Source organism: Parambassis ranga, chromosome 6 (assembly GCF_900634625.1).
Source record: "Parambassis ranga chromosome 6, fParRan2.1, whole genome shotgun sequence".
Taxonomy (NCBI): Eukaryota; Metazoa; Chordata; class Actinopteri; family Ambassidae; genus Parambassis; species Parambassis ranga.
In genome coordinates, this window is record NC_041027.1 from 868,642 (window position 1) to 894,036 (window position 25,395).

The following is a 25,395-nucleotide window of genomic DNA, read 5'->3' on the forward strand; positions in this document are numbered from 1 at the left end:
TTTTGTTCAGTGATCCACATCTAATGATCTCAACCTTTGTGGTGTAATAGATTGGAACAGAGCAATGCTTGATTCTTTTATCACACTTTCAACACAACCAGACCCACATGTGGCATTTACCAGTCATTTATTCCATCCCCATAATTTGTCTGACGTGCTATAATGATAAAACTTTCTGCGTTCCATTAATAATTAATATCAGTGACATGAAGTTTACACAGATAGATTACTTAATCATATGATACAGCAGTCAATTATTTATTAACTGAATTAAACCAGTTGACTAATTACACATGTCAGATAGTGGCTTGTTTTTTTCCAAAGCAGGACAATGATACAGCTACTGCATGTGCAAAAAGAGGAACACAGGCTCCATGCACACAGATGGACGGCGCCACTGCTCAGATAAAAAGCCTTCAGCTAACAAACGGAAGCGCTCTGTGTGCTGTTTCCTCAAGCAATGCTGACATTTTTGTTTTTTATCCCTTTCTGAGGTGCAAGAAGCCAAAGTGCCTTGGGGGAGGTTTGTTGTTTTTATATGATTGGGGCTACAGTGAGATGAGACGAACACAGAGGCAGGGTGGTGTCTAATGAAGTGGACACAATAACATTAATTTCTGAAATCATCTTTCATCCTCTGTCAGATACACTGCATGAGAGGATCTCACTGCATCTTCAGGCTGTTTCCAGAGAGATTAATTTTACTGAAGAGGGTCAGCAAGGGCAGTCTGAGTAAATTTGAAAGGCTCATTTAGTGCTGGCTGAGTGTCAGTGGTCATTTGTCAACATGGCGACAAACACAAGAGTTTTGTTAGGTTTCTAATCTGCCTGATCTAAATGAGGAGAGGACGGCAGGGCAAGGTCTGTGATGAGCTCTAACTACTTTCCGTTTCACTCCTCAGTATATGTTACTGCCTCACCTCCTCCTCCCTGTACCCCCACCTCTGTCCTCTCAGTTCTCTCCCAGTTTGAGCCGTGCAAACTCTTTGGCCATCTGTAGCGCCTCCTGCAGGCACTCTGTGTTCCTGCCTGTAGCCTGGGCCGACATGTCTTTGCCGCCTCCTTTGCCGTCCAGCAGGGGGCACAACTCCTGAACCCACTCACTGGCCTTCAGACCACAGTTGGCCACTTCCTGGAGAAGGAGAGGAAGAGTGGGAGACTGAAAGATCTGACAAAGATACGGCATCTCTGCTGCTCACAGCACAGCCGACTGAATGAATGATGTGTGTGATGTATGATACCTGTGGGACTTGACATAAGCAGGTGATCTTGCCAGCATCAGGGTCTACAGTGAAGAGCATGGCAGCGGTCTGAGGGGACTGAGACTTCAGCAGCTTCAGTGACTCATTCAGAGCCTGGGAGAGGCAGAGGAAGAGAAGGAAGATAGAAAAATGATCTCCAAATCAGTACTATTGATGTCTCAAGGTCAAAACTAATGGGCCACGGAACTGCGTTGGTCCCATGGCAATAACACAATGTGACAAGCTGAGAGACAGCCTGAGAAAACGTGCAATGCAGCAGAGATAAATGGAATATTAATACTGTTTGCACTTTTCACAGGATGCTGATGAAATTTTGGCTTCGGATTATGAGCTTGCTCTGGGTCATGGTTTTCTTTGGAATAATGTGCTAACTCTTTGAACCTCAGAAACAGCCAGCTGGTCCAAAATGCTGCTGCTAGAGTTCTGAGTAACACCAGGAAAATGGACACCGGTCTTCAAATCACTGCACTGGCTTCCTGTGAGTCAAACGATACATTTCAAAACTTTACTCCTGGTCTACAAAGCACTGAATGGTCTTGGACCAAAATACATCCTGGACTTATTGGTTCCCTATGAACCATCCAGACGCCTGAGATCATCAGGGACAGGCCTACAGTGTGTACCCAGGGTCAGAACCAAACAGAGTGAGTGAAGCTCACCTGTGGAACAGCCTTCCTGAACACCTGAGGTCTGCTGAGACAGTCACTTTATTTAAGTCAGGCCTGAAAACACATTTGTTTACTGCAGCATTCTCCTAATTTCTTGACTGCTGTCCTAACTGCACTCTTCTCATTTAATCATCCTGATTTTAATTTCCTTCTTAATTTAATGTTTTAAAATGTTTTTATTCTGTGATTTCATCTTATGTAAAGCACTCTGAATTGCCTTGTGTATGAATGGTGCTATATAAATAAAACTTGCCTTGCCTTTAAACACATGCTTTCATCAAAAAAGGAAAAACTACACTATTGATTATAGGCAGAAACATACATAATTGGTAAAATAAATTCACCAACTCTAAGCTTAAAAATATTGTGACATTCCATCAAAAATCAATTTATTGCACAAAAAAAAAAAAACAAATCACTAAAATGATGACCGAGTGAAACATAATTGCTTTATGACCAAACTCCCTTTCTCCTGTTTCATACCTTTGCTGAGGCTCCAGTCTCCATCTCCATGATGAGCAGTGGTTGGTTGGGGCTGCTTACAATCACTTCCTTTGTCTTTTCCAGAACTCTCTTCTGAATGTCGGCCTTGTAGTTGCGGTCCAGGTCATCCATAGTCTTCTTCTGGCCCTTCAGAGTTTCCCTCATCTCGTCCTTCTGCCACTGAGAGATCACTGCTGTACCGATGGACTGTAAAGGAGACAGATGTTGATACAGCACAGCAAAAGTTTTTCTAGCCCAAAAATGAAACTTACCTCAGTCATGTCTGCGATCTCTTTCTGCACGTCCTTGTTGGGGGTTGTCTGTTGCTTCACCTTGTCTCCCAGTGCAGACAGAGACTGGCGCAGGGCATCAGCTTTCCTCTGAGCCTGATGAATGGGATGCACAGCAGCGTGAGCAGTGGGGCAAAAGAGCATTAAGTGCAAGAAAAGATGAGAAAGAGTGAAAAAGTAGCCCAGCGGTAGAAATGAGAGGGAACGAAAAGATGAGGGACGAGGATCAAATGACAATAGTTGCCTAAAAATAGTACAAATGAATTTGTCCTCTGGGCTTAGAGAAGGGGAAATGCAAAATTCTCCATTCAGCTCCAAGTTCACCTCAAGCTTCATTAAAGTTTCATTACAAAGACCTAAATTAGACATGTTGCCTGGGACACATTTTAATGGATTTAATTGGTCAGGTGGTCTAAGAGCCAACAAAATCACTGTGATCAGCTCACACACAGAGAGAAAACTAAACCAGCCTACTGTCTTAATAAGATTAGCTAAACTCTTCTCTATGCAAGTGTGGGTGGATGTGAGCATAATGCTGTAAGCAGGGGCATCAGTGAGTGTGAGTTGTGTGTATCCCGACCTTCTGGGCTTCTGCTCCTGTCACAGCAACGATGCGGCGGATGCCCTTAGCGATGGCCTCCTCTGAGACGATGACAAACGGTGCGGCGTGACCCGAGTTCTGCAGATGGCTACAGATAAGAGAAAAACAACAGCGCAGTTACCACCAGCATTACACAACTGAAGGGGGGAGATGAGTAATAAAGTGGCTAGGAGGAGGTACACGAGCAAAAAAGGGAAACATTACAAAATAACAGCAACAGGGACAAGATGCTCTTTGAAGTGGCTGCATATTAAACAAACAGGGAACACTTCACTAAAAGTAGCTTTAGCTTCATACAGATGTCTCATAACAAACTGTGTTATGCAACAGACACACACAGTGCAGCCTGGATTTTTGAGCTCCATTGATAATAAAATGAAATGAAAGCCTGGCTAAAATATAATCTATAAAGGAGCGGAGCTGTCTCTGCATTCAGGTAAATTTTAAAGCATAGAGCAGACACTGGAAAAGTCAGCAGAGCAAGTCTAATCACTGGCTTGAGCTTAACAAAATGTTCTAGGCCTCATCTGTACAGTGACACCGTTGTCTCACCATCAAGACACACAAATCCCATTACCGGTTTCCACTTTACACACCACCGCTAGGTAGGTCTGACACATCTGCAAACATTTGTTCAGACAGAAACTACTCATGGTCATGTCTGTTCACTTGGCTCTAATAACATAATCTGAAACTAGAAAAGGGCATTTCCTGAAGAAAATGCTTTGATTGCTGCAGCTGAAGCATTACTCTGGAGAATGTGCTGGAGAATCAGAGCAATTCAGAGCTTTGAATGCCTCTGTGTGTCAGCCTGTCACCAGGTAACAGAAGAAGAGACCTCAAAAACCACTCCAACTTTGAGAGCCTGGCGTGCGGAAACAATTCGGAATTAGAAAATTCTGAATACAAGTTTGATCAGCATCTAATGAGCCTTTTAAGACTAAAATGGAGTCTGTAGCTTGAAATATGTAGGAGGAGATACATTTGGCAGATGACCCTCGTTGAAGGGCTCTCTCATAGACTCCCATGTTAAAAATGACACCGAAATTGCTTAATATTTGAAAAATGATAATTTTTTGAGAAAAAGTTGACCTGGAATGTCCTCTGTGAGATGAACATTTTGATAGTTGAATGGCTTAAATCGGTCAATGTATGCTTAAGATAAGTTGCCTAGTTTGATTGCCGTTGCAATATACATACATACAAAGCAACTTCAGATCAAAAAATTGGATGGATTCATTATCCTTCCATTTGCCACTACTCTCCCACATCACTTACACTTATAGTCTCAAATCAACAACACAGTACAGACAGGAATGTAGCATGTGAGTCCAGAAGCTGTGAGGATGAATTCACATTCTATCAGGCAAGAGCAAAAAGAAGAAAGATCCTGTACACAGCACTGCTGCTCAAACAAAGGCTGTGTGACACTGAGCAAAAATGGTTAGTGGGTTTCAGGTCGACTGTTAACAGGATGAAAAAGGCTTGAAAGCAATAGATTTAACTAATCCTTTATTTATAGAGCATAGCTCTTTTCTGCTGGCCAACACCAACTGTCTAACAGAATACATTTAAAGCTAGCTGAAAGTTTAAATCACCTGGAGCAGCAGCTGTTACTGCTAGAAACTAGCTGCATTGGCCTCAGCTGAGAGTAGGGCTGCATCTTTCTACATTTTAGCTCCATTTAGTTATCTAAAATTACAACCCCACTTACCAAAGGTAGGCTAAGATTTTACAAGAAACAAAAAAGAACAGAAACTAACTAATTAATTAGCACTCTCCTGCAAAGACGGTGCAAAGAGTGCCACATCAGGCAGCCATGGTACTGTAGAGTAGCAGAAAAGCAGCGAAAACTATTTTACTGCCAAGGTTAATAATTTATATTACATTGGTTTAACACATCTGATTTAAGAAAGAAATAATGCATGACACTCACGTTCCACCGCAAAACTCAATGGAGGTGAGGGAACCTGCAGCACTATTGGGGTCGTGCAGCAGGTCCTGGACGGGGATACCAATAGAGACAACTCGGACAGGGTCGGGATAGGTCTCATCAAAGACGGCACGCAGACCCTGAATGGCCTTGGCCTCTGCTAGGGGTGCTTCCATTGCGTACACTTGCTGTAAAGGGTTAGGTGGAATTTTTTTTCAATCAGTATGAAGCACACACACATTATCTCTGTATAGAATAAAAAGGGGACATCTTCTTCTTTCATTAAACTGTGGGGATTGCATTTGTATTCCAGCACTGACCTTAGCATCTCTTATCATGGCACAAGCGATATCCTCGGTCTGGTGGATCTCACTCGTGCTCAGGGCACCTTTAGCAGTGAAGTCAAAGCGCAGGCGATCGGGCGCAACCAGGGACCCCCTCTGATCAGCCTCTCCCAACACTCCCCGCAGGGCAAAGTTTAAGATGTGTGTGGCGGTGTGGTTGCTCATGGTGAACCTACGACGAGCCTGGAAAGTGTGTGGAGAGATAGAGCTTTATGCAGAGGCACAGACAAAGACAAATGTCATTAATAAAAAAATGTGTATCACACCTCATCTACATGTAGAGTAACACGGTCTCCAACTTTCAGTGTTCCATAGACGGTCCCTACGTGCAGAACGTAACCTCCACGGACTTGCGTATTCTTCACTGTGAACTCCATCCGCTGCAAAGACAGAAAGAAAAACATTGACAGCATGGTTATACCGTGCCTCTGTTTAGGAGGAAAACAGCTAAACATCCTGGTTGATGTGCATTTCAACACTGGCTTATGGAGAACAAATATTAGTGAGAAAAATAACTCGGCCAATAATACAGTTTATAGCCAATAAATATCCGGCAGTGTCCCTAAATGAGAGGCTAGTTGATCACATATTATTATATATGTATATTAACTGTCCGTTGTTAAACAGACAGCAAAACTAATCAAACATATGCGTTCCAGCATTGTCCAAACGTTTCCACGCATACATTTCAGTTTACTCGGTTTCTGTAGGGAACACTATTTAAGACTTAATGAGTTTAGTGCAGCAAGTTTTCATCAAACAGGAAACAGGAAAAGCCTGAATAGATTTATGTTTTCTGCACAGATGGTCTCCTGCTAACTGTGATAAGAAGCATTCGGAGCAGAATAATTTATTATGTTCCATCCATTGTTCATTCAAAATTGTTATATTTCATTTGGCGGCCTTTGTCAAACAGCAGACTTCAATAGCAGCCATGATTTTCCACTGTTACCACTCTGACTATGTAATTGTCTCATCTCCCTAATAAAAAGTAAATAAAAGTTAAACAGCGTGACTACTACATAACCCAGCTGAAACCTGTTTTATCATTATTTAGTCCCCACTTACATCCTCTGTGTTGTCGTTTTCTCGCAGCATGTAGCCTTCATCAAACGTCTGTCCACCCTGCTCTGCATAAAAGGACGTCTGATCCAGAAGCACGCCGCACTCCTGACCCGTGGTGACTTCATTGCAGAAGGCGCGGTCACGTCGCAAAGCCAGCACTGTAGCAGAGGCCGGCTGAAACTCTAAAAACATGGACAAAATTAAAAAATCATTAGGCACAATTATGCAGCAGTCCAAGAAAAGCAGTGTGGGGTTGAGATCATCACTAACCGTAGCTTCCATTTTCATCTGAGGTGTATTTGTATTTGGGGGAGTCATCTGTGGCAGGTACTTGCTTGTTTCTCAGCTCTTCGATGGCATAGATGTCAAGCATGATGTGGTCCTCATCTCCTGCACCCTTACCCTGGGACTTTAACTAAACACACACAAAACTGTTACAATAAACACAGTCAGTTCAGTTTTCAGCTTTTAATAACTAATCTTCAATCGAATCTCTCTAAATTTGGTTAATAAGATATTATTTGGCCTGTACCATAAGCTGATAACTCAGCCTATGACAGGATGAGGAGGAAACAGGAATGCATGGTGCACTAAACTCCCTCTTCTGGCAGAAAGGTGCACTGCAGAAGCTGTTTCACTGGGATGTGCTGAAGAGTTATCTGACGCTGCAGTATTGTTGAAAAAAAATTCAATGTTTTTGCTAAATCAACAAAAGTGAATGTGGGTTAATTTTAACAGCAGGTGCATGTCTCCTGGTTCTGACTTACAGAACAGAAGTGGACAACAAACACTGTGCAGCAGTCGTTCTATTCCAACAATCAGCTAGTAAAATAAGCTGCATCTCCTCACCTGTGCTGCCTTCTTCTCCTCCTCAAAGGCGGCCATGTCCACTGCCATGCCTTTCTCCTCGGCGATGAGGGAGGTCAGGTCCAAAGGGAAACCGTATGTGTCGTACAGCAGCCATGCTGTGTCACCTGGGCACACACACAGAACACAACTTGATAGACTGGACTCGTGTCAGTCTGCGGCAACATTCATGTCCTTGAGTCACCCTGTAAATCTTCATTAAAGCAAAACGATGTAGTCAACCTTCTGATGTAAAAGGCACAGAGTATGTGCTCTTTGTACTTCCATCAGGGGCACTGTTACATTTATGTTTTGGCAACTCGTTTTGGCTGAGCGCTCAAATGGCACTGTCACCTTAAGCTGCGGAGAAATAAATTAAAAAAGCCTGAGGAAGACGACAGTCTGTCAAAGAAATCCAATACAGCCTGCACCAGCCCTGGAGGAAGTGCATAAGGAAAGCTGGTTATTGGAGTTTCCTTTTATGAGTATTTAAAACAGAAAGACCTGAAGCATTATGAATGACAGACAAATAGATATCGGAGAAAGAAAGAAAGACATTCTGTAGGGATAAGAGGAGTGCAAGACAAAGAAGTGGGAGGTGAGGAGAGATGAAACATTGAAGAATGAACGAGGAAAAACTGAAATAAAAAAGGTGCAATAAAACAGAGCTTTCCAATTAAATGAACACCCCAGGGACATGTAATGTGACTCCATGCTGTATGGGTGGTAAGGCATCTAGTGGAGGGTGTCTCACCTGGGATGGTCTTGCAGTCTCCTAGACTCACGATCTTCCTATCAAGGATACGGCGACCTCTGCTGAGGGTTTTGAGGAATTGCTCCTCCTCATCATTAACGATGTCTTTCACCATTTCTGGGTCTTTCTTTAGCTCTGGGAATGCTTCACCCTGGAAAAAGAGAGAGAAGATGAAGATGAGAGGAAATCAAGAAAGACAGGGAGGAGATGGAGCTTAGGACCGCACAGGAGTTTAGAGCGTTATGGGACTGAAGTGAGTCTAAACTGTATTTAAGACAGAAAACAGTCACTAGTACTATTCTGAACCTGTTATGTATACTGAAAAACTGCAAATATATGATTAAGACCCCTACCAGAAACGTATAAACCTTCACAGAAGAAAACATCTTATAATCACCTGACTACAGAACTTTGTACCAAATAAAATGGAACACCATACTAATACTGAATGATGAGGAAGGCCATCAAAAAGCTAAGCTATCGATGCCGAAAAGCAGATAACACCTACTTTGCACTTGTTTTATTACTATTCTAGTCTTCTCTGCTAAACCTTTTTTCCCCATTTTAATATAAATGAGTCACAGTAGGTCCGTCTCATTTTGGCTATGATGGTACTGACTAAAGACAGATGGTGCCATTTGGGGTGCAGGTTACTGCAGGACAGTTAATCATTAAAGCTTCGCATCACTAGTAAATGATTTGTTTACTTCTAGGATTCTTGTTAGCCTCGGAGAAAACTAGGAATGTGGGTGGCAGCCTGCTACACACAGTAGAATGAAAGATAAAAAAAGCACTGCAGAAGCACAGGTTTTATACTTTAACAGCGTTTTTTCTGGTCATGTTACCACAATGAAAATACCATGGATACTCTAAAAAAGGTAGTTGAGAAAAGAAAAGGCTCACCAAGGAATCAACCACTACATCCACCAGAGAGGCAAAGAAGCCTTTCTGAGCTCCAAGCTTCTCGTGAGCATAACGGACTGCACGACGCAGGATCCTCCTCAACACGTAGCTAAACATGGAGGAAACAACAATACATTACTATGACATAATAAGTACGTTTGCAGTATTAACATGTGGCATTTAATATCTATAGCGTGTTTGTCTATGATTAAACAGACTTTAGCATCCAGGTACGCTTTTGAAAATACAAGGTGCCTTAAGGCTGGTTACATGAGTGGGAAGTTTGTGTGATATTTTCTCAAACTCAAAAGGAGCACACACATTACAACGTGATGCAATTTCAATGCTTCTCATATTGTCTATTGTCTGACTTTTCTCGTTTTTGTCCATGTCTCACCCTCTTCCTGTGTTGTCAGGCCGACCACCGTCTGACAGGGCGATGGTGATAGTGCGAGCATGGTCAGCAAGAACACGATAGGCCATGTCAATACCGTCAGCATCCTCAGCACCTACTTGCCCAGTATAAGGTCGAGCACCTGTACCCTAAGCATTTTTGGGGAAGAGTGAGAGTTACATATATACACTCAACAAAAGATGATGGGGGGGGCCATATTCTCTGAAACGCCTTTGGAGACGGCTTATGGCGGAGAAATGAACATTCAATGCACGAGCAACAGATCTGGTTGACATTCCTGCTGTCAGCATGCCAATTGCACGCTCCCTCTATGCTTGTGGCATCTGTGGCATTTTGCTGTGAGACAAAACTGCACATTTCAGGGTGGCCTTTTATTGTGGGCAGTTTGAGGTACACCTGTGCACTAATCATGATGTCAGATCAGCATCTTGATGTGGCACACCTGTGAGGTGGGATGGATTATCTCAGCAAAGCAGAAGTGCTCACTATCACACATTTAGACAGATTTGTAAAAAATGTTTGAGAGGAATGGTAATATTGTGTATCTGGAATGAAGTTTAGATCTTCAAGTCCATCTCATGAAACATGGGAGCAAAAACAAAAGTGTTGCGTTTATATTTTTGTTGAGTGTATTAGGGATGCACCGAAGTGAAAATTTGTGGCCGAAGCCAAATAATAAATTTAAAGTTTGGCTGAATACCGAATATCAAAGTTTTCACAATAAATTTTTAGCCACGTTTTTAGCCAAGTAGTTTTATTTAATATTCTGACATTTGTTAAATATTACAGCAGCCTTTCCTTTTCAAAAAATAAAATACACTGCAGATCCTCTGAACTCCTGTGAGTGAATTACAATCTTTTGTAACTTGAAATCCGCGTCGACCCACTGCACAGTTAAACTCAGCATGCTGGTGGGGCTGACATCCAAGCTCTATACGTCTGTCGTGAAGCTAAGATGAGCATCATTATCTTGAACCAAGAGCTCGTGGACGCGAGCTGCAACACAGTCATACAGGTCCGGTAAGCACACATCCAAGAAATATCGTCTGCTAGGTATTGTGTAACGGGGCTCCACAAGCCTCCGAAAGCCAATGTCCTCCACAACACTAAACATTTGATCATCCAAAGCCATGTATTGTACTCCATTACCTTCTTTTTGTGATTCTGTTTGCTTTGGCACTGTCCTTCGCAAACTTTTTCTTTTCAAAGAGTGGGCGTCCTGTGATTAGCTTTCCTTTTAGCTGCTGCAGCCGTCTCTCTCTCATACTCAGCGTGCTGTTCGGGGTGTTTGGCTTTTACGTGACAAATTAATTTAGTAGTAGTCCTTAAGCTCCGTGCAGAGGAACCCCCTCTAGATAATTTGGCTGAATGTTCAGTGCAATTCTGTTATCACAGCGTCACTGTACATTGCATGATTGCGTCACTATTCGGCCTTGCTTTTAACTCACAAAACCAAAGGCCGAATGTGGCTTTTTTCCCCAATATTCGGCCGAATATATTCGGTTACCGAATATTCGGTGCATCCTTAATATATTTCTATATATATAGGCCTGTCACAAATTATTATTAATAATAATAATAATAATAATAATAATAATAATAATAATAATAATAATAATAATGATGATGTTGATATTGATGTTGATATTAATATTTTTATTATGGAGTAGTGGTAGGCCTATTACCATAGCTTATCTGAGCATAGTCAATGGAGTTAAGTCAATCCAACTAGCATGTCATGAGCAACAGAGAGCCAAACACGCATGCTCTACCTGCTGGTGGGAGTGGGCTCACCTGTTTGTGCACACGCGTTTGTGTGTGTATGCGCATTGGGCCACTGTGAGCAGACAGCTGCAGTGAATTTTAAAAACACCACCATGTAGACAGAAACCACATAAAAAACTGATAGCAGAGATGGCACAAGAGGACTGGGCATGAGAACTAGAATGGTTGGTGGTACCGCGAGTGCCGCCAGTAAGAAGGCAGAAAACTTCACTCGACTGTCTCTGATAGCACGTTGTATACATAAGCATGTTTAATCTCTCTTTAAGTTGCATTGTTTGTTATAAAATACAGAAAGAATACAAAGATTTCCAATATACAAAGATGTAACTCGTCGACATGGATCGTCTGCATTTTAAGACAGGTTGTGAAAGAAGCGAATTGTATAGGGAGGAAACATCACCCTTATGGTTAAACTTTGTGGTCTCCAAGGCAACGGTTTAGCTACGGCAAGTCTAGAGGGACATAACACAATTGTCGCAGGGGCAGAACAGTTCATTATAGTTGAAACCCCTACAAATACAGGATGATAACGGATTGTCACTAGTAGTAGATTATGAATACGGTGTTATGAGATTTGTTTATATCCTTATGATTTTCTGTGAAATGGCTTTCTTGGATAATGCTGTTAAAGATGACTCAAGAGTGAAACGGGCCACAGGACTTTGCAAACAGATAGTTTGTGTCTTCTCTCACAGCTGGAAAAAAAGATGGCACTAAAACAGGCACAGCAAGACTTCAACTTACCAGAGCACTCACTGATAACAGAATGTCCCACAAGATGGGGCTCAAGGCAAAAAATGATTGGGAGGGTGTTGGAGCAGAGCAAGGCATTGTCTCAGGTTCTGTCTGAAGACAAGAAGACACATCACCTAGTCCCCACTTGGCAAGACACAGATGTCAATGTCAGCTTTATTTATATAGCACATTTATAAGGGCGTCGCCCACCAAAGTGCTTAACATTAAAATACATAAAATAAACTCAAACTGACAAAATACATAAAAGAAATAAACTGCAGTAAAATACTATAAAACAAAGATACAATCATAAAACATAAAATCCCCAAGAGCTGCCAATACTCAGGCAAAGGCCAAGGTGAACAAGTAAGTCTTAAGTAGAGATTTAAAAGTGGTGAGGCCATTTGCCGACCGCACAGCTAGAGGCTGAGTGTTCCACAGAGTGGGAGCCACGACTGAGAAGGCCCGGTCACCTCTAGTTTTTAAAAGAGATCGGGGGACCTCCAGAGCCATTTGGTTAGCAGACCTAAGAGCTCTGGAGGGCCGATGTAATACCAGGAGGTCTGATAAGTAGTCCGGGGCCAGCCCATTCAAGCACTTAAAAACGAATAAAAGAATCTTAAAATCAATTCTGTGCTTCACCGGTAGCCAGTGAAGTGAGGAAAGCACTGGCGTGATGGCGCGCTTTTTTGTCCCGGTGAGTAGGCGAGCCGCTGCATTTTGGACCAGCTGCAGACAGTGAGGCTCTGACTGTCCAATTCCAATGTACAGGGAGTTACAGTAGTCTAAGCGAGAGGTTATAAAGGTGGATGACTTTCTCTAAGTCACTCTGACTAAGGTATGGCTTTACCTTAGCAATAAGCCTTAGTTGAAAGAAGCTGGACTTGACCACTGAGCTCACCTGCTTGTCCAATTTAAAAGCACCATCTACAATCACCCCGAGATTCCTTGCATGAGTTTGTATGTTTGGCGCCAGTGGGCCAAGGGAGCTGGCAAGGACCTGGACTAGGTCGGGGCGACCAAACAAGACCTCAGTTTTGTTTTCGTTTAATTTCAGAAAGTTTAGGTCCATCCATTTCATAATATCACTCATGCAGTTTAGCAGTGATTGGAGGGAATCTTTGGCAGAAACTCTAAGGGGCAAATACACCTGCACGTCGTCAGCAAAACAATGGAAGGGGATGCTGTGCTTCCTGAATATGGACCCCAGGGGTAGCATGTACAGAGAGAACAACAGCGGGCCCAGAACCGACCCCTGGGGCACCCCGCAGGTCAGAGGGGCCACTGAGGAAGAAAACTGCCCCATCTGAACTGAGAAGGATCTGTCTGTCAGATAGGATTCAAACCACTTTAGGGCAGTACCTTTTATGCAGACATAGTGCTCTAAGCGAGCCAAGAGAATCCTATGGTCTAATCGTGTCAAAGGCCGCTGTCAGGTCGAGGAGAATTAAAATGGCACAGTTGCCAGAGTCAAGGGTTAGTAAGAGATCATTAAAAACTTTTAAAAGAGCAGTTTCAGTGCTGTGGAGAGGCCTAAAACCAGATTGAAACAGTTCACAGACATTGGCTATTTTTAAACATTCTTGGATTTGAGTAAGAACAGCTTTCTCTAAAACCTTTGAGATAAAAGGGAGCTTGGAAATTGGTCTAAAATTGGTAAAAACCGAGGGATCTAGGCCTTTCTTTTTTAAAAGAGGCTGCACCGTGGCATGTTTAAAAGAGGATGGAACAAATCCAGAGTTCAGACACAGATTTATAAATTGTAAGCTAAAAGTGTCAACTGTGCACAAGACCTCTTTAAAAAGACGGGATGGAAGGGTGCCAGATTAGCAAGTGGGAGGCCGTAAATTTTTAACAATCTCAGTGAGGTGAGATAGTGAGACTCAAATTTGTCAAAGACAGCGGAGCTGGGAGAAAGAGCTGAGGGGTCCTGGGCAGACTGCGAGAGCGAGTGTCTAATTGCTAAAATTTTATCGATAAAAAATTCCTTAAAAGCCTCGCACAGAGTAGGAGACGGCTCAATACTGACAGCATCACATGGATTCACCAGAGAATCAAACACATTAAAAAGAACCTTAGGCTTATGAGCATTTGCAGACACAAGTGCAGAGAAATATTCTGTCTTTGCAGCTTTAAAAGCCTGCTGGTATGATGTGAGATCGTTTTGGAGGAGATCCCATGAAATTTTAAGTTTGTCCTTTTTCCATCTCCTCTCTGCCTGCCTACATGCGCGTCTGAGCGCACGAGTGGACTCGTTGAGCCAAGGCTCTTTCTGCGGCCTTACAGGCTTGAGAGTCATGGGCGCAACTGAATCCAAAATCTCGGAGCAAAGTGAATCAAACATCATTACACAATCATCCACACTGTGGCTGCTAAGCCACAGTGTGGATGATTGTGCTAAGGGGAGCTTTACCTCGAAGAGTTGCAGCTCAAAGCTGGAGTAGCTGACAGCCGGAGATTGTTGGCAGTGGAATGAGGATTTAAATATCGAAGCCAGTCCTCCTCCTTTGTACCAGTGGTACGTGGGGAGTTAAAATAATTACATCCAGTGGGGAGCAGCTCCAAGAAAGGTACCAGTTCTCCTTCACGTAGCCAAGTTTCCGTCAGGAACATAAAATCCAGTTTACGCGAGGTAAAGAAGTCGTTCAGGAGAAACGTTTTGTTGGTGACGGACCTCACATTCAGCAGCGCCAGATTTAAATTAAGAGTGCCAGTCGAGGGCGAAGCAAGCTTCAGTGAGCGGAGATTCTGATGATCCACACCACGTCTAACTGTTCGTGCGGGACCCACCAAAAAGCCGACGCCATCGTAGCTGTCGACCTCCGGGAACATGGGTCAGATCCATCGGGCCCTGATCGCCAGCGAGTGTAGAGCAGGATCATCCAGTAAAAGCAGATCACGACCAGGCACGCGAGCAGATCTCAGGAGAGCCTCGATCCTCACCAGGACGCCACCGCGTTTCCCCCGTCTCCTTCGGCGTTTCTTGCGGGTGAGATACACAGGAGGGCGCCTCAGGAAGGCCGGTATTTTCTCAAGGAACGGAGGAGAGCTAGTCACTGGGTCAGTTTTAAGCTGATTGCAGAAGCATCTGATCTCAAGCAGAGTTTGCCGATCGTATGTGAGAAGCGAGAACACCTCTTGACAGCACAGGTAAAGCAGCATCCACATCAAAAACACAGAGCAAAGTGACAGACGGCCAGCAGCAGAACACCCTAGCGCCATCTTGCCACAATCAGATGTCCTAGAGTCAATAAACAATGCCCTTGGTCCTTTTCAGGAGTTCACAGACGCCCTGTCAGGTGAAGCCTATGTAAGTGTATGTTACCTCAAGCCAGTTCTCCATCTCTTGAGAACATCAACTCTGACTGAAAGTGACCAGGACACAGATCTTACCAAGGAGATCAAATCAAGAGCTCTCCACTACATTGAGGATAAATACAATGACCCAGTCACACAGGAGCTCCTGGACATTACTTCTTTACTTGATCCCAAATTCAAGGCCGACTACATAAGTGCAGAAAATGTCCCATACATCAAAGAAAGAGTGAAGTTGGAAATGGAACAGATGGCACAAAAGGTAAGTTGTCCTGTTTCTGTGTTCGATTTTTTTAATGTTTACACACAATGCCCAGTTGGTCTTAATCACACCCGACAGCGAAATGTTGACAGCTCTCATCTCTGTGTTTTGCAGGAGAAGAGGGCTTGTGTCAGCACCACAGATCCCATGCCCCAGAGTGCAACAGAAGAAGAACCATCCACCTCAGGAAAGCGGTCATTGGGCAGCCTTTTCAAGGGCAAGGCTGTCCCTGCCTTTACCCTGACTTGTGGTCAGTCTTTGTTTAAAAAAAAGGCGTTAACTGTTTTTGAAATGCTATATTTTTTTTACAAAATAGACGTGCAATATTTTGGTGCTGCTCAGCAATCAATGATCAACCCATCTACGAAAAAGGTAGGGTAATTTGTTTTAGTAAAAGTTTTTTTTTTATTACCATTTCAGATTTCTTAATACAGGGTTGAATTCCTTTGTTTTAAAAAGCTGTTCACTATTTTTGCTCTAATTTATGCTATATTTGTAGCAATGCAAGTGCAATATTTTGGTGCTCGATGTCTAAAATTTAAGTTTACTTTAAGTTAAGGCAAAGATGGCTCTTTCACTTTCAGTTATAATAACCGTTATTGGTCAAGCACTCAATGTAGCTTATGTATAGCATGTTGTTAATAAATAGGACTACATTTGAAATCAGTTCTTGACTTTAATTTTTATTCTTGCATTAGAGTTACGGAATCTGGTTTTTGAATGGTATGATGTAAGTTTCTGTGATCTTTGCAAATGCTCATGTGCACTAAAACTTGATTTGAAAAAAATCGTGGATGAAATCGAAATCGCAATATTTGCCAGAAAAATTGCAATTCAATTTATTCTTAAAATCGTTCAGCCCTACTGCAGAGCTGTGTGTCTGACACCCTGACCAGCAACACTGGGGCTCCTCAAGGAACTGTGCTGTCTCCTTTTCTATTCACCACCTACACAGCTGACTTCCGGTACCGCTCTGAGTTGTGTCACCTTCAGAAGTACTCGGATGACACAGCCATAGTTGGTTGTGTGGAGACGGGAGGATGAGTACAGGGGCAGCTGAACATGGCCAAGACAAAGGAGATGGTGGTGGACTACAGCAGGGATAAGCCCCCGCCCTCCCCAGTCTGTATCAGTGGGAAAGATGTGGACATATTCTCATCTTACAAGTTCCTGGGTGTCCAACTGGAAAATAAACTGGAGTGGTCCACAAACATTGAGGCTGTGTACAAGAAGGGCATGAGCAGACTACTTCCTGAGGAGACTCAGGTCCTTCAATGTCTGCAGCAGGATGCTCCACATGTTCTACCAGTCTGTCATGGCGAGCACCATCTTCTTTGCTGTGGTGTGCTGGGGATCAGGCATTAAAGCAAAGGGCGCCAACAGACTGGACAAACTCATTAAAAAGGCGGGGTCTGTTGTTGGCTTTAAGCTTGCCAACCTGGAGGAGGTGGCGAGGGAAAGAGTGCTGGCTAAACTGCTGTCAATCATGGACAATCCCTCCCACCCTCTCCACAGCACTGTGGACAGACTGAGAAGCAGCTTCAGCAACAGACTCCTGCTGCCCTGCTGCTCAAAGGAACAGTACAGGAAGTCATTCCTGCCGTCCGCCATCAGACTGTATAACTCATCTGTGACTGTCAGAGCTGTGCTCACAAACTCGGAGTAAAGCATCATCACAGGTGCATTTCAAACTGCTCAGTTACATTAACTATTTTTATCTTCTTTGATCTGCTTTATGTGTGTGTATTAGGGGTGAAACGGTTCACTAAATCCACTGTTCAGTTTGTAACACGGTGCTGAGGTCACGGTTTTCGGTTCGGTTTACATTGTTGAGGTTTTTTCTACTTTTAACACTGGAAATACCAGATGAGCATAAAATACATAGCCTATTTATCCAACATTCAACATATTTAAGAATCAGTTCAGTGTTTCCCCTATCATTATATCAGGTCAAGTCAATTTTATTTCTTTTTAATTTCTATATACCACCAGATCATAACAGAAGCCATTTAAGATAACCTCTCCTAACAGGTCTACACCTTGTTCTTTTATTAAACAAACCTTATCTTATTTGCACGGCAGCATGTCATTTCTGTCTGCGCTGCCGTCTGCGCAGAGGCCCGATGTGTGTACACACACAGACACATGCACAAACACACACCGTCGGACAGAGAACGTGTGTTGCTTTGTCCACCGTTGCTCATGACATGCTAGTTGGATAGACTGAACTCTATGACTACGCTAAGTTAAGCTAACGGTACTGATGTCCGTGTTTTTATTTTATTTTTTTTTACATCCCGCTCTGTAAGCCATGACGGGACCTTCGGCAGCTTTGCGCACAGTTGGACACAGAGTGGTGCGGGTCTCCTCTCTGTTCTGCCTGCAGCTGAAACTGCTGTGTGAGAGTGACCGGCTGTGAATGCGTTGATGCGGGGGAGGAGCTCACGGTCACTGCTTGTCGAGGAGAGTAGTCTGACTGCAGAATGATTTCACATCAGTCTCCAAAAGTCACCAGAGAAAGCCACTTGTAGCTTTTGATAAAAAAAAAAAGGTTTGAAAAGCCATCAAATGTAGCGAGAGAGACGCCAAGTTGCCAACACTCGTTTATATGCTGTGGTAAAAACGCCTCCCTGTATTACTTGATGCGCATGTGTGTATGTACATTTTCTCCTTCTTTTGTTGCTGCCATGTATGTATATATAAGAGTTTTTGCTTGTTTATTGTGTTTATTGTTTTTTGATATGCTGCTGCTACAAATTAATTTCCCCACGGGGATTAATAAAGTTAATATCTATCTATCTATCTATATGTAGACCTAATTTTAAGAGGTTAACCAAGTTAATAACAAAGTTTATAGTAAGCATAGACTATATATATTTACTCTGCAAGCTGATCACTGCAATTCTTACATCACATTAGATAGACTTTAGGGGGAAACTGCAGGCATATTTATGTCTAGCATGAATATGTATTTTGTCAATAAAGCATATCACATCTTCGCACAGCTACATTCTGCCCTGCTGTGTCCTTTTTAGTGTTCTTAGTTAAATTTAGTTTTTAAAATGTTATTTACACTTCAGTCACAGTTGCACAAGTCTCTGATATTTCCCTACCTTTTGAATAGCTTCAAAGTAAGGGACAAACAGGTCAGTATCATAGTTGGACATCTTGTTCTGCAGCACAGACACCAGACGCTCCAGACCCATCCCTGTATCAATGCTCTTCTTAGGCAATGGCTTCAGCTCCGTCTCTGACTCTCTAAACAAAAGGAAACAAGATTACAGTTAACAGTAGTTCTGCTTTCTGTGCAGAACGATCAAATGGTTTTGTTGAATACAACTATTATTACATTCCCTATTCTCTTGCTGTTCTACACTGGCCAAAATCATATTACCTGTATGACATCAACAAGTGCACAAAACTACTAAAATCGGTGTGATAGGTGTGTGTGTGTGTTTCATTTAGTAGCTGAAGTATGTCGTACAAAAAGAGATATAGGTGTGTAACATTCCTTCATTACCTGATCTTAATTTAGGGTTGTTGTTGGGTGTGACCCATCACAAAGCTTAAAAATAATTAACTCGCTGAAATGGGCACAAACGACAGCTGAATCCAAAATCCATTCATCTGATACATTAGGCTTGATTGACAGTGAAAGGTGTGTAAATAATTGTAGCAGTTTAACTAGTAAACCATGTGGACAGAAACTTAAATTTATGTTTCCAAAAAGCATCTGCCTGAAGTGGTAAATTAACATAATGTAACATATTGTTTAGTGTGTGACAGTCTGTCACCTGTTGAACTGGATGAACACCAGGTTCCAGATCTCAAGCACGTTGGGGTCATCCATGTTCACTAGGTGGGAGGCGTCTCTCCCTCCGATGCGGTCGTAGTGAATCTCACTGCAGGGGCCACAGGGACCGGTGTCTCCCATCTCCCAGAAGTTATCCTTCATACTGCCAGGCAGGATGCGAGCCTCCTCCACCCTGAGGGAAAGAAAGGCTTATTTAAATGCACTTTTCAACAAGTCAGTGAAGCGATTTGCGTCATGGCGCCCCACGCAGCAGACGTGTTTGCGAGGAGTTCCCGACATCGACTTTGTTTATTTTAGTGTGTGGATGTTCAGTGCCTGTTTACAAGGATCACATACAGCAGAGAATCACTTCTGGACATCGGAAAAGTTTACCAGGAACTAAATTCAGAATTTTGGACTACAGCTCTCTTCTCTGCATGGATCCCACCAACTCCAGCCGGCAGACCACACCACCACAAGGCCCGAGTAAACAAAGGGACTGGCGAACAGCGAGACGGAAACGGGGCAAGAGAGGAGGGCTACATGCTAGGCTAAAGGCTAGAGGCACACAACCACCACTACCCAGCCTTCTGTTAGCCAACGTTCACCCTCTGGAAAATAAAATCGATGAGCTACGAACAAGGACAACATCTCAACGTGAGATCACGTGCTGTGCTCTTATCTTCACGAAAAACATGGACTACGTACGCCGGACTCAGCCATTCAGCTTCAGACCCACACCGGATGCTGTGTTTGTTGTTGCCGGGGATTTTAACCACTGCAGCCTCAGGTCTGTGATCCCAAAGTTTCAGCAATATGTGACTTTTCCTACAAGGAACAACAACACTCTGGACCAGGTCTACAGCAACGTGAAGGGCGCATACGAGCCCCACCCCCACTTTGAACAATCTGACCATATCTCTGTGTTCCTCTACCCAGCCTACAGACAGGTCCTCAAACAAGCCCCCCCCCCCGGTAAGCAAAACCATCAAAGTTTGGAATGAAGAGACTGACATGGTGCTTCAGGACTGCTTTAATGCTACAAACTGGGACGTGTTTAAAACTGCTGCTTGGAGAGAGGAGGACTGTTTTGTGGAATTAGAGGAATATGCATCAGCATAGGGGTGTGCGATTTGACGATAAATGATCGTGAAGGATTTGAACGTATCGGCGATCTACCAGAACGGACAGATTGTTTTATCGTCCATAGAGCACGTTCTATTAATTGCAGTTCTATGTTTGCGCAGACGCATGAGTTTTTTTTCACTCAGCCAACTCTCAGTGCGCTTAATGTGAGCATGACCAGCCAATGACAGCCTCCCTGTTAGGAAGCTACGGCTGAAAACGAAAAGAGAACGGAGGAACTGGTCCCTAAAACGAGCTCCATCTTTATGTTCGGTACCGTTTCTGCCGGGGGCCGCGTGTGTACATCAGATGCAGACAGAGGCAACAGCTAATGACGTCACCAAAACAGTAACGCAGGCATTTGATGAAGAGGCTCCATATGAGGACTCTAGTAAACGGTGGACAGAGGTGACAGCAGCAGCTCCGGTTTTCCTTAGATATGATTCCCATTAAGTTTGATTTGTTCTAAATCACATTGAACTTAAGGAGTTACTTAAGTCTCAATACTGTATTTATTGTTTAACCTTAGGAGGCACACTGTTTAAATGACAATTATTTATTATTAGTATAATACTTTACAGAATTACATTAGTCTTCTTTTTAACCTATTTGAAATAAAACTTTATTTTGTTCTGCAATTGTTATTTAAATTTTTTAAATAACTTAAATTTAAGTGCACGTTATCAGAGTTGTTGTTTGCCTTTAAAATCTACTGATAGTTTTTAGAGGTGACAGAGTAGGCTACCTGACGTCATTTACACAGAAACATGCAAGTTAGTGCCAATGTAAAAACAAATCGTGATAAAATCGAGATCGTGATTTTATCATTAAAGAATCGTGATATAAAATTTTTGCCATATTGCCCACCCCTACATCAGCACCTGTGTTGATAACATTGTCCCCACCAAGTGCTGAAAAATATTTCCCAATCAGAAACCCTGGATGTAGGGTTGGGCGGTATTAAGGTATACCGGCGGGGCACACAGGTAGCGACGGTATCATTTTTAATACCGTCAATAAAAAAAAATGCAATGTACTTATATAGAAGATAAGGATCAAATACTAAACATTTTTATTTGATGCGTTGTGTGGTTGAATCTTCAGTTTCACTTCAGTAGTATAATGTATTTTACTTTTAGAGACCTCTGATAAAGTTTATGAACATGACGTGACAGCACAGAGGAGAGAGAGCGAGAGAGAAAGCGCTATGACCGGGTCCGGTAGAAGAACAGTGCTGCGCTTTAAAGGACGAGCCACAGCTGAGATGGCGTTTAGTTTCTGAACGGTGTAGGCACGAGCCAACAGTTTGGTGCTGCCGTCTGAGCCTACATTTAGAATTTTAATTGTTTCCATTAGAAAAACTTGGTAGCGGGAAACGTGACCGCCAGGTTTACCGGACAAGTGTTTTTTTTTTTTTTTTTTTAAATCATGTGTAACTTCTAACATAAATACTGCACAATGCTGTGATGGAGAGTGGTAAACCTCCTTCTTGTAGTGTATTTTATTATATATTGCATATAGTAAATACCTCTTATATTTTTGCACATCTGATGCTGGCACCCAGCATCCAACAGCAGTATTTTCCCCACCTATGCACCTATGTCTAGTCTATTTTGTACATGAACTAATTTGCTTTTTTTAGTACCCTATGTACTATGCTTTTTTACACCCTTATGCATGCTATGCTGTCTGTTCCAATGTTTCTACTGGATATCTTAATTTCCCCTTGGTAATCAATAAAGTATCTATCTATCTAAACTGACCATCACAGCTAAGGTAAATGCTAACTGGAAGGCAAAAGATGTCCGTCCAAAAAATTTTGAAATTCGGATGATGATTATTTTAGATTCCTTTATATCTCTTTATATCTCATCTTATTGCTATGTCACACTCACCCCAGGTCCATCCAGATCTGTTTGCACTCCAGGTCGGGCTCCAGCCCTGCGTCACTGTTACCTCCAAAGTACGTGACATATAGGCGGTCTATGGAAATACCAAACTCCTGAGTCAACAGTCCCAGGGCCATTTTACAGGCCAATTGCTACAGAGGGAAGAATGAGACCATAAAGGAGATGAGAACAAGGTAAAACACTCCAACAAGACACTGCAGTACAAAAATGCCAAATAATATTAGAGGAGAGGAAGAGTACTGACATTTCAACATTACAACCCCGTACCTACTGTGTGCCTTGACATTTACATTGTGTTTGTGTGGAAAAAGAAACTAAACTGCCCCCAGTATACTACAACTGACACAACTCTAAAGGACAATACCTTAAAGTAGTCTCCAAATGACCAGGATCCCAGCATCTCGAAAAAGGTGTGATGGTAGACATCTTTCCCCACATCATCCAGGTCGTTGTGTTTGCCTCCTGCACGGATACACTTTTGTGTGTTTGCAGCACGTCGCAGCTTGGCCATTGGGTGGGATGGATCAATGGTGTTGAGGAAGATGGGCTTGAACTGAGAGAATACAAAGAAATAAAGGATTATTTTCAACATGGTCAAACTGCTGGAAATCAGCGAATGCATATAAAAGAGCAAGGCCAAAGAACAGAAATGTTGTGTACCTGGTTCATGCCAGCATTGGCGAAGAGCAGTGTGGGGTCATCAAGTGGAATGGTGGATGAGGAATGGACATACTGGTGTTCATTGCGACGGAAGAAGTCAATGAACCTCCGACGGATTTGGGCTGCACTCATTGAGGAGTCCATTCTGAATCAGCTGACAAAGACACACAAAAAGAAAAGAATACTGAAGCCATCCGACATGTTTAAATGTGTAGCTTTTAAACCTAGCAGCCATTTTAAGTTAGGGATTGCTGGGCCCAAATCCCTAAGACAGAGAGATGGGGGCAGCTGTTGAACTAACAGCAGCATTCTGTATTTAAATTTCTCACGGTAGTGCACTGTACCCTGTAGTAAAACATGCTGCCAGAAAGTATCTGGGGTGGTCTTTCGGAGCAACCACAAGGAAAGGCTGGAAAAACTGAGTGGTAATTTAAGTGTTTCCTCAAGAGACCCTTAAGAACGCGCTCCACGGGTGGTAAGAGATACAAAAAAAAGGTCTTTTCCGCACTGAGGTACCATACTCTGCGAGACGCGTGTGTGCAGAACTCCTCATACGGCCCGCCCACTAAACTATAAGGAAAGACTTTACTGAGTTTTTTTAACACACCACAAGGACGTGTGCCATGGCAAGAGGGCATTATACAGAGAGGGTGCCTGCAACAGCGTGAGATGTCCGGCGATGAGTTGTGAAAATGCGACATTAAAAGTAACAATAGCAAAGATTCAGTGTTTGTGCCTTTATGACCACATTTGCACATCTACTGTGTTCCAATGTGCCTGCGATACTTCAAACTGTCCGGTGATGAGCTGTGAAGATGCGACATTAAAAGTAACAATAGCAAAGATATACAGACATTGTTAACGAGCCTATTATGCCCGGGTATGTAGGAGTATATAGAATGGTAATAACAGTCACCATCTGGTATGTGTGAATGGCTGTCTGGAGTTATTGGTGACAAATCACCCTGACTTGCCTTTCTTTCTTTCTTTTATTGCTCATCATGCAAACCAGTATGGTCTTATCTAAATCTGTTGAATCAGTGCTGTTTATACACCTACCTATATACCTGGAGAGGCTCTTGCGCTTCTCCACTTTCATCACGCCCACAATAAATTCCGACCAATCACAGCATGGTTGCCGCACAGCCTTGAAAGACAAAGTTCGGCCCGGACCCTGTGCACAGGAGTGCGGATCAGCGGGCGGTCAGAGACAAAAAATGACGTCATTTTGTGGGCGTAACGTCTGCAGGGGGGGAAAATGTCTTTGTCTCGCGGAGTATGGATCCAGCTTAAGTGTCAACAACTGTGAAAACACAGAATAATCTCCTCACTGTGAGGATTTACTGCCCTTCAAGTTTGTTGATTGTATGTATGTACAACTTAAAGCTGTACTTTGGAAAAGGTTAGTTTCTTAATAATAAGAAGAGAAGAATAATACATTAGTGTCTTTATTGAATTGCATCCATTCGTACAATGTTGACGATCATAAATTGCTGGAATCGTGTACATTTATTTTTACTTTATTGATCTCACTTTTAAAAAGGAGCATGGAGCAGAATTTAAGACTGTAAAAACACTTGAATGGTTTGAATTCAATATAATGATTATAGATAAAATGTTACCAGTATCGGACTAAAATCAGTTTTCCCAAGCCATCTTTGCACCACTGCTGTAAACAAGTGGAAATTGGAAGCATGGAGTAGCCACGTAAAACAACATCATTACCTTTAGCAATAGCTACAAAAGCTGCAGTGTTAAATCATCCGCTGATTGTAAACTGCTGTGCCGGTTACACAGGCTTGAGCTGACGTTAACAAGCTAACATGTTAGCTAGATAGGCTACCTCTATGTATCCAGCCTGAGAGAGAGACCAGTACATAAGTCTGTAAGAAACAAGAGTGTAGTAAATAGTACGGTAAGCGTTATGTACTTCAACAGCACATGTGCAAAAAATATTATTACTCACAGAAGTCGCTGTTTTCGCAAAATGAAACAGTAACGGCTCCCAAACACAGTCTTAGCCCACGCTGCTCGACCAGAAGGAAAGCGCAGTTGTCAGTGGACACGCTCATGGCATCCGTTTATTGGTCCGGTACGTCCGGTACGACCGGGAATGTCCATCCTCATTGGACAATCCTACTGTCAATCTTAAACGATCCCGCCACATTAGTCGCACAAACTTCCCTGCACTGGCTGATGCAATTGAAAGACAATTGTCAATAAAATTTGTATTTTTATTTTTTATG

General features: G+C 42.8%; 1 protein-coding gene across 4 annotated transcripts; it reads right to left on the reverse strand.

Annotated features, from left to right (window-relative positions):
* Window positions 1-110: 110 nt before the first annotated feature.
* Window positions 111-25,262, reverse strand: aars1 (alanyl-tRNA synthetase 1). Of its 4 annotated transcripts, XM_028407808.1 has the most exons (21): window positions 25,116-25,190; window positions 24,993-25,032; window positions 23,150-23,303; window positions 22,854-23,042; window positions 22,475-22,620; window positions 19,456-19,647; window positions 18,775-18,919; window positions 9,547-9,692; window positions 9,150-9,258; window positions 8,247-8,397; window positions 7,496-7,620; window positions 6,917-7,061; window positions 6,650-6,828; window positions 5,848-5,961; window positions 5,558-5,764; window positions 5,241-5,425; window positions 3,284-3,392; window positions 2,686-2,799; window positions 2,414-2,620; window positions 1,242-1,355; window positions 111-1,132 (listed from the first exon to the last, which is right to left on the reverse strand). In XM_028407808.1, exons 3-21 carry the CDS (start codon window positions 23,291-23,293, stop codon window positions 953-955), a joined length of 2,901 nt encoding a protein of 966 aa, XP_028263609.1. In that variant the 5' UTR covers window positions 23,294-23,303; window positions 24,993-25,032; window positions 25,116-25,190; the 3' UTR covers window positions 111-952. The 4 variants fall into 4 exon arrangements, with proteins under 4 accessions (XP_028263609.1, XP_028263608.1, XP_028263610.1 ...); XM_028407807.1 differs by lacking the exon at window positions 24,993-25,032 and having other exon boundaries at window positions 25,116-25,262; XM_028407809.1 differs by lacking the exons at window positions 24,993-25,032; window positions 25,116-25,190 and adding an exon at window positions 24,875-24,965.
* Window positions 25,263-25,395: the final 133 nt, after the last annotated feature.

Bases quoted from the DNA above. Each gene is read 5' to 3' on its own strand.
- aars1 (XM_028407807.1), bottom strand. From the start codon at position 23,293: ATGGACTCCTCAATGAGTGCAGCCCAAATCCGTCGGAGGTTCATTGAC. The intron at 7,062-7,495 runs GTGAGGAGATGC...GTGTGTGTTTAG, and splicing joins AGGAGAAGAAGGCAGCACAG to TTAAAGTCCCAGGGTAAGGG. The intron at 5,426-5,557 runs GTCAGTGCTGGA...AACCCTTTACAG, and splicing joins CCATGATAAGAGATGCTAAG to CAAGTGTACGCAATGGAAGC.